Source organism: Anarrhichthys ocellatus, unplaced genomic scaffold (genome assembly GCF_004355925.1).
Source record: "Anarrhichthys ocellatus isolate YVR2014 unplaced genomic scaffold, GSC_Weel_1.0 scaffold75, whole genome shotgun sequence".
In the NCBI taxonomy this organism is placed as follows: Eukaryota; Metazoa; Chordata; class Actinopteri; order Perciformes; family Anarhichadidae; genus Anarrhichthys; species Anarrhichthys ocellatus.
The window spans coordinates 1,196,173-1,209,609 of NW_022280105.1; the positions used below are offsets into that span (position 1 = coordinate 1,196,173).

General features: G+C 41.4%; 1 protein-coding gene across 1 annotated transcript in view; it reads right to left on the reverse strand.

Annotated features, from left to right (window-relative positions):
- Positions 1-2,616: 2,616 nt before the first annotated feature.
- grik2 (glutamate receptor, ionotropic, kainate 2) overlaps positions 2,617-13,437 on the reverse strand; it is a 219,763-nt gene continuing 208,942 nt past the window's right edge. Inside the window, exons 12-13 of the mRNA XM_031873843.1 lie at positions 11,432-11,550; positions 2,617-3,876 (exon numbers count right to left, since the gene is read on the reverse strand). Coding sequence (XP_031729703.1) covers positions 3,635-3,876; positions 11,432-11,550 — 361 coding nt within the window. The 3' untranslated portion in view covers positions 2,617-3,634. The remainder of the gene's footprint in view (positions 3,877-11,431; positions 11,551-13,437) is intronic.

A 13,437-nucleotide genomic window follows, 5' to 3' on the forward strand; every position in this document is an offset into this window, starting at 1 on the left:
CAAATGTTCCAGCTCCTCATGACCCTGAATAGGATAAGTGGGTCCAGCAGATGTCATTTGATCGTGTTAAACTAGTCAAAGTTTAAAACTAGAGATGCCAAATCTGGCCATGGCCATGAAGTGTGTGTGTGTGTGTGTGTTTGTGTTTTTACAAGCTGCGTCGCTGTCACAACTGCTAAACACTAACTAATATTGGCTACGATGGACAACTGGTTGGTTCTGGATCTTACATTTTTAAGTAATGTCGAAAAATTATTAAAATATTTCTGTCAGAACACAAGTGAAGTAGCATAACAGCCTACATCTGACCGAGCTTTAACCATAGAAGTGACTGATCAGAAAACATCATCTTCACAGACATGCATTTGGAAAGATAATGACAGATGAATTGTTATGTTTTCAGAACTTGCCAACCTGTTGTCACTCCCAACGGATCCACTAACGCAGCTTGGTCAGTGCTTATTTAGTGCATGCATGCGGCGCGCACACCAGCAGCATTATGGACGGAGCAACTGACGTGGTATGAAGAGCGAGACAGTCCCCACAGGGCTGGTGGATAAAACATAGGATCATCGTTCATGAGACCAATGTTCGTGTCCTAATGCAAAACTAAAACTGAATTTGATATTTTGTTAGATCAGTAATTAGTCACGAATGTTGTCATGAAAAAAATAATGTAATTGTGTGGAGTGTGTGCGAGCATGTGTGTGCATGTGAGAGTAAGCGGGTGCTTGTGTTTGTTCAGGGATGTTGGTTTATACACCTGCAGTAACTCATAAGCAACGGCAATGCTACAAGTCTCTATGAGTGAAACAACTATAAATGTAATATAACAGTTAAAACAAGAAAGACATGAACACTAATACATAAAAAAAACTGTTATAAAACAGCAATTAGATTTTCTTTTAGGCATCTTTTGAAACATTTTATAGAGGGACATTCTTTTGTTCGGTGGGAAAAGTCATTCCATAATTTGGTTCCCTAAATCTTATTGAAAGTTGACCTCTGCTAGTCTGTAACTTAGGAGGATGAAGATGTGAAGATTGAGGAGTTGAGTAAGAGTGAACCTGTGAATTGGATTTATAGTAGATCTTGAAATGATGAGGAATATTCCTTCACCTGAAAGTATCTTATAAATGAAAACACAAGTTTGTGAAATATTGATGTCATAAATAGTAAGAATCTGCAGTTTCTGAAATAGAGGAGCAGAAGAGAAGTGTGACTCTGATCGGGTTGCGATCCTAACAAAACGTTTCTGGAGGACCAACATTTTTTGCAGAGTAGTAGGAAAAGTACTGATCCAAACTACATTACAATATGAAAGATCGGGATAAATTATACTGTAATAAAGACTAAGGAGACATTTTGCAGAGACAAGATGTCTAATCGGCCTTATTATTCCAATAGATTTGTTAATTTTTCTACTAACACAGTCAATATGTTTACTCCAACTTAAAGGTCAACCCTGCTCTATTCCTAACCCTAACTCGGTGGTTTTGTTGCCTATACCTAACTTCCTGTAAAGACGGAAGTTTATTTTGAACTCTGCGTGTAACAAGCCTATATTGACGCCCCATCACTGACACAAATCTGATGCTCGAGGGGTATGTAGAGCGTCATAGTTTGAAGCTTAGGAGCACTGAGCAAGCTGTGTTATATGACGTTATTTGGTGTGATAATGTGTTGAAGTTGTTGCTGACAAACTAATTTAGGATTAATAATTTGAGTCATTTGAAATTTAGGGGTGGGCTCATACATTTTTAAATAGAAAGCTGTTCTCACACACTGGTTTCAAAGAGCGGGCAGGCAATACTGAGATGCAATACAGGAAATGAAAGCATGGGAAAGGATCAACATTATTGAAGAAAAATACTGAATTAAAAGTTATCTTTCAACAAAAGAAAAAATTATGAAAAATGAACGAATTAGACATCATCTTGTGATGGGATCACACCAGCTGCAATGCAAAATCAGGGCGGTGTTGTAAAGTCGGGGGTGTGGTGGTCACTACTCCCGGAAGCCTTGCACAGACCACAACCATTTTCTAACATGGCCTTCATTTTGACCTCAACTTCACATCAAAGGCAAAGCAAATTTTCGTGTCGCGGTTACTCGTGGCAGTTTACTCACAGGACCATTTGTGGTTTATTCGCATCATTCGCGCTAGATGCGCCGAAGAAGAGTGGCTTATCTCCATGGAAGCTGTAGGAAATTTAGGTTTAGAAGTGTGTTTTAAGATTTTTAATTAGAAGTGTGTTTTAGGATTTATAGTTGGAAGTGTTTCTTAGTAGGATTTATAGCACCTTAGAGGTGGGTAGTAAAATGTTAGCAAGTACTTGGGTTATACAAATATGCTTGTAAAGCTTGTAAAGTTTTTGCCAAAAGTTGCAAGTCCTTATCGAATGTATAGTCTGTTTACAGTATGTTTACCATAGAAGTTGTCACAGTTCAGCTCCACACCCTCCTCACTCTTCTTGTCAGTCACTCCCTCCTCATCAGTCTAACTCCCTTCACCTGTTCACTCACCTGCCTCTGATCAGTAATCAAGCCCCTATATAGACTCCTGCCTCCCAGACACATTTGCCAGATTGTTCTTCGGTTTTCCATGCCAGACTCTCCAGCACGCTCCCACGGATTGATCGCCTGTTACCGACCCTGCCTGCCCCTGTTCTACCCACCTTGCCTGGCTCCCGGTAAACCCAGCAGCCTTCTGATCCTGACTCTGATTAAACTCTGCCTGCTGTATCTGGAAGTTTGTAATAAAGCCAAAGATCCCTGGAATCTGGTGTGTTGCATTTGGGTCCATATACAACCGGTTACAGAAGCGTTTAGCCATCAAAGACAATCATTGAATGTATTAAACTGTGAAGAATGGTCAAGGGTCAGACAAGGATTTACAGGGACACGCAGAAGGAAACATCACACCTGCGCTCAGGGTCCTCTAGCTGGCTGATGCGAGAAGGAGGAGCCAGCTGGATTTAACCAATAGAAACAAAGACGGACATTTTGTGAACATTTACGAACTATATAAGGAAATTCAGAGAGGGCATTCATTCTGTTCATCTCATTGTCATCCAGGTGGTGTGTATGACTGCTTTTCCGTGCGGATCATATTTCTATATCGATACTGTAAATATATATCTATAGATACTGTAAATAGTGTACTTCACTTTGCAATTGTTTTAGCTTCTGTAGTATTAAATACTTTTGATTATAATTTGAGCCGGCTGACTTTTTGGCACAGCCAAACCACGTGCGGCTCTCCTACAGTTTCGAGAGGTTCTTGAACCTAACAAAGCCGAGATCAACTAAGACATTTATTTCTGCCGTCAACCATTAAAGAAATAACTAATATTTCTAAACTAAACGCCTTCTTGTCTTCTATCAATTCGGTGGCTACATGAAGTTGATCACTCAACAGGAACTAACCCTCTTAGCATTTCATTAGTGAGTTTTAGTGTCCAATAAAAAAGCTCTCCGATGTCATGTATTACACTATTAATATTTACCTTGCAGACGTGTCATGAATATGGCTGCATCAACCATCTCAAAGTTTATAATAAACCTTGACATACCCATATTGTGCATCTGTAATGTGCTGGGTGATACAGAGCAGTAAAGGACTCTAGTTGGTTCATGATATCCAGCTGTAACTAACCTTGAAGAAGGTCATGGTGGAGCCATCCTCTACCACCCCGTATTCTATCTTCGTCTGCTTGGCTAAGTCGTCAGCAGAGTCAATGGGCGACTCCATCCTCTCCACGGTGAGGAAGGCTGCCAGGTTCGCCGTGTAGGAGGAGATGATGATAAGCGTGAAAAACCACCAGATTCCTCCTACAATTCTGGTGGAGAGGGCTTTCGGCATGAGCTCAGATCCTGAACGAGAGGAGCAGAGAAGGTGGTGAAGCCTGGTACAGCATTATGCTGGGGAGAGGGCAGCACCAAGCCAGACCAACCGAACCGGACCGGATCGGGCCAGACCAGGTAGGGCTGGGCCAGACCAGGCCAGGCCAGGCAGGGCTAGGATGGGCTAGGCCTCTGCATCTGCTGCCTGGATCACACACTCGCATACACACAGAGTGGGCAGAGTGGGCGGCTTCACGGTTGGACCTGGTGATTGGTATTTAGACTTACGCTCACTTCCGGTGTGCTCTTTCTTTACTGTGCTGTCTCTTCGACAACTAATCCCAGTTCTCATTTCAAAATGTGACGAAAAAAAAAACATCCCTCTGCCAGAAACTGACATTAAAATGAATTTGCACGCTCTTGCGACATACAGTAGGTACTGTACTTCTGGAAACTAAATAGTCGCGTGTGAGAGCGACTGTGGCTAAGGGGATAGCAGGGCAGTCTTTCAATCAGAGGGTCGGTGGTTCAATCCCCGACTCTGGCTCTGCTAGTCGCATGTCGATGTGTCCTTGAGCAAGACAATTAACCCCAAAATTGCTCCTGTAGCTGTGCCTACGGTGTAGAAATGTGATAGACTCTGAATTGTAAGTCGCTTTGGATAAAAGCGTCTGCTAAATGACTAATGTGAGAGGTAGCTACTGTAGCTGGCAAGCTAACCACCAACATGCTAGCTAGTCGGAAACAACTTCTATATGTGGGCGGTTGCCAACCAAACTGTCTTCCCCAGTTGGTAACCAGATAAACATTTAACAGTTTTGGTGACAAACTATTTGTATACTTGGAGACAATAAGTCTACAAACTTGCAATTGTCTTGCAAATTGTCTTGCAAAAGTCTTGCAATTGTCTACAAACCATCTTTTCTAAAGTAACGTATTGTTACGGTCACTGGTCGTCATTTATCATTTCTGATTGATTGCTAAGCTTCTGGAAGGCAGACCTAATGCAATATGAGCTGGCCTGAGGGCAGACACAGAGGGAGTGAGTGCTAGAGTCGAGATATGGACATGAGAGTGGAGTGCTGCAGATGAATGCAAAGAGCAACTTTTTGTGGAGACCATGAGGGATGATGAAGGTGAACCCCCTACCCTAAAGTATTTTGGTTTAATTTGTGTCTGCATCTATACGTTAACCTGAATTAACTGAACGAGACTCCGAGCTCAGTGCACGGTTGTTAATTCAAGAAGAGTACCAGAGCGGAGCGGCCCAACCATCCAGTACACTGAGCAACACTATGGGGAATGACTGGAGCAGCTGCGGAAAGATACTGGTCAGGCCTGAATACTTTCCCTGTTGATTTATAGGCATTTAGCATATGTGATGGTCTGTAAGTAGCTGCTACAGCCATAAGGCTTAGTGGTAATTAATTCCCCAGACCAAACAAAAACTCATCTTATCTGGACTACCTGTACCTTCTCTGCAGGCCTAAACAGAATCACAAAGTTATAGCTATTTTATAATTTCATTATTTTCCCCATCATCTTATTTTCTCATTGCACAGTTACTGTGTTCCTCAGTTGCTCTGCTTCCAGTGCAGCTTGTTTTAAGTAGAGCTTTTATCCAATCAGATCTCACCTCTGTGTCTCCAGGTAAGAACAGAGGCCGAGGCCTGCAGACTCACAAGTGAATCCATGTGCACTTTAAGTGAATGGGGATGATATTGTTGATTGTCATAGTGTTCAACCAATCGGATCTTAGGTTTGACATGTTGGGCGTATTCTTTGATGTGTCAGAGCCTGCTAGCTGGCCTACAAGTACATCAGCATTAACACACAGCTTAGTTTCCAGGTGCAGCTCTGCAGTGAGGTGCAGCGTGTGCTGTGATTGGTCAGTGGGCGAGCACGTGACTATCGTGAAACACAATTTAAGGAAGCTGGCAAAGCTTAGCCAGAGTAGTAAGAGTTCAAATTGAAAGATATGGAAGAAATTATGACATTTTTTGCATTTTGCTTGGTGTAGATTATTTATTTTTTTACCTAGCTTTGTTTTTTTAACACTCAATGACTGAAGGAGGAGAAACTGATTCGTGAGTTGGGATTTAACCGTGGGATTAAACTCTTAGTCAACAAAGAAAGGAGGATGGAGTTTGTCTTTAAGTGATCAGCATTTGGTAAGTCAACTGGTTTGTTTTTTTACATCTAATATCTGAATGGCCCTCGAGTGTGTAGCAGAATGTAGCGTGTAGCGTGTTGCTGCTGTTGTTTTCCCGTTAAGCTAGTTAGCGTAGCCTCCCAGAACATGTGCGGAGCCCCAGCTGTTTTATTTGTTCCGGGTTCAGAGGTCACAGCCCGTTGTCTCCTAAATGAGCACAGAAAACATTATATTTCCTACAATTTAAGCTTCTGCATTTTCCAAATGTACTAGTATTATTCAAAGGTATTGTTCGGTTCGTGAGCCTCGTACCGAACGGTTTAATACAAATACGTCTATTGTTACACCCTTAGAAACAAATAATAACCATAGCTGTGGCGCCATCATGAGGTTATAAGGAGATGGTTCAGCTGCAGGACAGCACTGAAGGCCCAGGTATAAAATGCACGGCCCGCCACTGTATAAAGGAGATTCATGAAATTGGGTAGCACACAGCTAAAATGATATCTCGCCCTATTTCAAACTCTTCAGCTGCCTGGCTCCTTGATCATCAGATTGACCCAGGCAAGCTGGTTTGTATTAGGTCAACAGTGCAAAATTGGATGGCAAAGTGGTCAAAAGCTAAACACTACATACAGATCTGCATTGATTTAGTTCATCCCTGCAAGTGACTTCACTGATTGCTGCAGTTCCTATGAGGAAGTTTAGCACAGCATCAGTTACTTTCATGTTTGTTTATCTCTTACAATAGAGTAAACTAATTTGACTGTTTATACATTCAAGTTCTATGCAGAATGTAGGCTGAGCATGAAGGAGCATATGTGCGTGGGTAGAGAGGGAGGGAAGGAGGCTTGTTGTCCAGGGGGAAAGAAGGTGGGCCTTGGTTATATCAGGACTATTCTCCTCAAGCGGCTTAAGCAATTGAAAGCTGGGATTTTGCACATTCACTCGGAGGGAAAGCTGATAAGGTGTCAGGGAGATAGGAGGTTGAGAACTGTGCTCCACTCCTTTTGTGAGAGACTCACTTTTCATCAAACTTCTTTCTCGCTGTCCCCCGAGTGAGCTGTCTAGTAAAGGGAGCGTGCAGAGAAAGACCTGACAGCCAACTGCAGCTCCAGCCCACCGCTATTGATACTGCAATGGAGGGGGAAGGGCAGGCTGGAGGGCGGGATCTTACCTGTTAAGTGATAACAAATAATTGTATTCACTATAATGACCTTCCAAGATCATGAAAAATAACAGCTAATTGTTTAATGAATTAATACAATTGTGTCTTTTCACAAGTAGTTGAATGTGTTCACTGTCAGCATGTCTGCATGCTCAAAGACACTACACCTACTCTTCTGTAGCACTTTAAATATGGGGTGTTAAATTGATATCATCATGCTGTTTAAGTGTAGAACACTCACAGTATGTTGATAATACAGTGTTTACCTCTGCATTATCACTCACTGCATGGTGTGAAGTCTTGATGGACACATCAGCAGTGTAACAGGCTGGACGATGAACACAGTTACACTCTGTTGCCTGTTAAGTAGATTGGGTCTGCAGTTCATTTGTCACTGAACTGTGAACCGGCCAGGTAATCATCGTGTCGTAGGTCAAAACACACACACGCTTGCTGTGCTCTGGAGCTGGCCGTGTACAGTCTTTACCACTCTGTGTTTTTCTGTTCTGAAAAGTCTTCTTTTTGAAAACCAACATGGCTCGGTGCAAAATTTTATTTCAAAACAAAACTCATTTGACATCAGACAATATATTAAACTTCATGTGTTTATCCAAACAGAGAATCTGAAGTCTCAAATATGTCAATGCATTAAATGAATGAAGTAGAAAATAGAAATGGAAGAAATAAGATGTCTTCCGAAAAATCTCTTACAAGATGTTATGTATATATTAGTGCTGGGCAAGTTAACGCATTATTATCGCGTTAACGCATTCATTGATTAACGCCGACAATTATTTGATCGCGCGTTACCGCAGTTCTTTTTTATTATTAAGCGGTCATTTTTAACGCAACAACCGGGCAGCGAGCGGTGAACAGCTGTGTTTGTGTGGCGTCACTTCCTGCTGCTGCTGCCGCTGTTAACAAGAACCTGATGTGTTTAAAGTGTTTGCAAACCAAATGTTATTGCACTTTTGTTCATATAGCAGTACTTTTAAAATATAAGTGCGCAATACACTACTTTTGAATTCATTATTGAACTTTGCACATAACAATGCGATTAATCACGATTAAAATTTTTAATGTGCAAACACTTTTAAAAAATCAGGTTCTTGTTAACAGCAGTATTCCCTTTACACGGTAGCAGTTATAATACAGTTATAATGATTCTGATAATGGATATTCAGCCGGTGCTCACAACTTTATCTTCATGTGTGTAAGAGATGCAATTTGAAATATACTTCTTAAACTGCAAATCTATCTACGTCATGTCTTTATGTTTGTTAAATTTTCAGTAGTGATACTAAATGATGCTTATTATACATATTACAAACAAAACACTTTAAAAACTCAAAAAAGAAAATTTAAATGAATCATTTATTTTTTGCCTTTTTTGGTATTTTGGTCAGACACATATGCAACGCTGATTACCGTAATATGTGTGGTATTTGTTATAAATGTACGTTGGTACATAGAGGGTGATAAGAAGCTGTACATGGAGGGACTTAGGACCCAGGGGAATGTATGTGAAGGAAACAGGAAGAGACGCGACAAACACAGCTGTTCACCGCTCGCTGTGTTAAAAATGTCCGCTTAATAATAAAAAAAACTGCGTTAACGCGCGATAAAATAATTGTCGCCGTTCATTAATTAATGCATTAATGTGATAATAACGCGTTAACTTGCCCAGCCCTAATATATACATATATATATATACTGTATATATACTGTATATATGCAGATATGTTAACCACACATATGCATCAGAATACATTTTCCCGAAGTGTATTCATTGATCATCGTTGGTGATATAAAGCTTACAATCACAAATATTTCATTTTTATGCATTTTGAGATCATAGCTCTATAATTATTATCTAACAAAATGTAACAAAAATACATTGAAGGTTATATGCTAATCTCACAGAGGGCCCTCAAAAAGCTACAGCTGGCCCCAATCCGAACAACTAAACAAGGACTTTAGTGTCTATGTTAGCATTATATATATTGTATATGGACTCATGTGTCTAGAAATAAAAGTTGAATAAATTAAAAACACAAGTTAACCCTCTAAAACACTGTCTGTTTAACCTATCATGAGCCACCAGCCATCCACACTCTCAGACTTGGCTCAACCACAGTATCTAAGTCAGCCAGCGCGGAGCAACAGCCACCCACTTTGCCCATTCATAAAACCACAATCAAGAACACAAGTCAAGGAAGCAGGCATGATCACAAACGCATTCATCAGTAGTGTTAGCAGTGGATTCTGCTTGTTCTGTGTTGGACCCATGGCCGGCTATCAGATGCAGGTTTGTTTCAAAGTGTAAAAGTGTTACCAGCTCCGAGCTTCCTTTCCTGTTTCACCTCAGACACCAGAACAGAAAAGAGGGGCGACCCACTCAGAGCGGCGAGTCGACCCGAACAGAGCCTGGTTGGGGCTGACTGTCATGTACCCAAGGTAACGTCATGACCAAAGAAGCACATCCCACAGTTTTCTGGGGGGCGGGGCAAGCCGCCGGGCAGGGGAGCCTCTCTACAGTGCAGACCAGCACGGTGCCATGCAGACACCGCGTGTTCCTTCAGTCTAATCCCGCTGCCTTCTGGCCTCAGCCACATCTTCTCAACTGGTCAACCCTACACATCTGTTCTGCTGGCTCGTCAAACAAACTATGTCCAACACGACTACATCGTGAATTACATTTACATCCATCTTTGACAGTTCTTAGTTAGTCATAAACATGTTTTATTCTCTGTTCATAAAATCCTCAAACCAGTCATCATATTTTGATCTCAAATAATTCAAATAATATTTGCATCCTAATACATCCAATAAATCCAAATCTGTGAGAAAAGTTAGTAGCTAATTTGGGGATATTAGTATGCATGCAGCATAAGTAAGCATGCAACCAGCCAACTAGATATACGTTATCAGCTGCTAAATCCTGGGAAAGACAGACGTCTGTAGACTTAAAGGGTCACTTCGTCAAAAAACAAACAAATTCCCTTCCAACTAGAGGTATGTAGTCATGCAGATAGTTCTGCTTGTATTTGTCCAAGTTTTGACATCTGTCTCTGAGATGTCACCCTCCACCTGATACAGTTGTGGAGGTTAAATGTGGATTCTGCAGAGAATCAGATAAATAGGTTGAATCTTGTAAGAAACTGAATATCTAAACATGCGATCACTACTTATTCCCTTTAAAAGCACCAATAAGTAGAAGATTACGTATGGTTGACAGCACTTGAAAAAGCCCTTGATTTTTTTCCAAGGTCAGAAAAATAAAGTTTTCACAAACATTAAAGTTTAGGTTTGACTTTTAAGTCTTGACTTTCTGTCAAGATAGCTTGTTTTTAAAGTAAAATATTTCAGTTTCACTGTTCATTTAAAATTTTCATTTGAGGTTTAATTTCACAATACCTATTCAGTTCATTTGATGATTTAAATGGTTACATTCTTCCAATGTGAGCACCACAATTAAAATTCCTTCCACCTCCTTTGATAGGGTGGAGGCAGAAATAACAGAGACAGATATTCAAAAACCCAAACCAAATCTACATGGCTAGACCCCAATAGAGGTAAGGGAGACATTTGGATTATTTCTTGTACTGCAGCTTTGACTATAGCAGCATGTTCTGTGTGCTCCATTGCACTGTTCAGATGCAAGGACACATACACACATAAATACCATGCTGTCCAGGTCCTCCAACCATCACTACCTGCTGTAAATAAGTTGGAAATGCTAATTTAAAAATGCAATATATCTCCCAATGTGACATGCATTGTAAAGGGCATACAGCATTTATTATTATTAAAGTGATAACATTCCACACTTTGTTTTTTTCTCAGTCTAAAGATGCCAACTAGTTGAGAAGATATGGCATTTGTTTGGCTGAAGGAAACAAAACTAAACAGGCACGGGAAGCTGCTGAGTTCATATTCTCATTCAATCTCACCCATTTGATCCATCTCAGGTATTCTGGGTAGGTTCACTTACCTGTTCAGATGGCCGTGGACAGTTGGGGAAAGGGAGGGGAGGAGTCAGGGAGCATGGGGAAGGGAAGCATGCAGGCGCACCACCCTCATTCATTGATCCCATCACTCAAATCCCATTCAGTCCAGTCCCGCTGGACTCTACCAGTGGAGCATCTAGCATCATGCACAGAGGCCCCCATGCATGGTCATGGGCCTGGTCAAAGAACAAGGTTGACCCCCAGCAAAAAAGTGGGACTTGTGCTAGAAAAAGGGGGGCAGGCAGAGGCGTCTACCTTGCTGCATGAGAGCTCCAACTCCAAACCAGAAACTATTTAGCAGGGTGAAATTGTTTTCCACTACATCCGAGTCAGGGTTGCAAGGGTGGGGGTTATACCACTCGTAGGGACTAAACCTGTGACAATTAACAGAGAACACACACATATATATATATATGTTTACTGCAGTTGCTTAAAGACACAAGAGTAAACAATAAAAGAGACCAAGAGTTGTCATCCTACCTGGAGAGACAGGGAGAGAAAACAAAGGTTACATAGTCATGTCCAGAGATAAGACAAATCCTGCCTGAGGAAACTTCCCTCATCAAGAAGCATTGCTATGCCTTCATGTGCATACCTCAGATTGCTATGCGCTTAACTGGATTAGTAAATTAAGAGTTTAATACATGGATTATTATAAAATAATGATTGGGATTATTTATTAGTCAAAATAAAGCCTTAAAAAATGACTGCTCATCCGAATCTCTCGTGTCTGTTTTTAAATTGTAATAAGATACAATACTCAGGGATTGGGCTCCATTTAACCCCACTCATATTCCAAAGGTGGCTCCTCGTGTGGGAGTGCTCATATCAAAGGCAGTTCCCTCAGTAATTTAATCGATGGGGTCTGAAAATAACTCCATTGTCAGCCGAGAAAAGAACTAATAATCCTTATAATCTTAGAGGAGCATTAATATTCAGCAGATCAAGCGGTTCATTCCCATCATGCCCACGCCAGCCCCGGCGCTCCCCCTCACTCGACACACTCCTCAGGCAGAGATTTCTCATTTATTCATATCAAATAAAAGTGACATTACATTAGTAAAGGTTGATTGGTCTACAATTAAGCATTCTGACCTGATTTGGTTTGTGCTGGAGTCGAGGGGGAACTGGGGCCCTATCTTGACTCAAGCTGTTTAACAGACACAAGGGTTTGACTAATCAAATTGCAATGCATAATGTAGACTTACTGCGCTGGAAGTCAAAAACGATAACCTCGAGTGGATGTTTCATCTGCATAGAGGATAATGCAGATGAAACTGCTACCACCATGTCAAGGTTTGGATTGTCCTCTGGTTATAATACAGCAGTACTGGGTTGAATACCCTAATATGAAGACGCATGGTTGTATCGATAAAATGACTGCATTATAACTGTACCCTGTCATTGACTAATGGACTTTGCCATTATGATATGGTTAACATTGGTGTTCCTTCTCACCCCCACAACACTCAGAAGGATATTGTGTAGTGTAGCTCAAGGACCTCTGAATGTCCTCCTTATTTCTGCTTTAAGAGAATCCTTGGCCTTAAATCAATCCGTCCGCTCACTCAATTTGCCTCAGATTTGCTTGCTTGTCAATTTGCAATGCCAAATTGAGTTCAGCTGAACTGCGACCTTGCTGTGGCAAATGTGACAATGTGACCCAATCCCTTGCGCAGAGGTCTCTGAGTGCGTTTCCTCCAATCATGTTGTGAAAAGCCAATTACCGCTCGCCATGAACATGGATGAGCGCAGTTGTCAGCGTTGTGCTGGATCATGGGAGTGGCTGGCTGGACTGCCGCTGCTGCTGCTGGTTGGGTCAGGGAATGCTGAACCAATGCCACTTACAGGAGACAGCACAGCTTAGCCCGTCTTTTACTGTAGCACTGTTTGGCCTGTTTGCTGTCACTTTGATCCTATTACACTGCCCTTACATTATCTCAGATCACCTGTGCTACAGCGGGAGAAATTTTGAGCAAGGTCAGTGCAGAGATAAAAGCCAGGAATTCACCAGCAGCGCAGAAACAATGTGAGGCTTTTATCTTTCTACGGGGGCAGGGTCACCCAGCAGAAACCTCCAGCGATGCTACGCATGATAACACCAATGTCAGGGGAGATAAATCAAAAGTCAGAATGGTCTGGTTGCTCTGTCACAGGATGATGCACTTTATCTGTCTAAACTTAAGCATTTGACTCATCAGTAAACTTTATATTTCTGCTGACTGTTGGAAGTGTTTTCGATTTTTTCCCATTTTTTATTT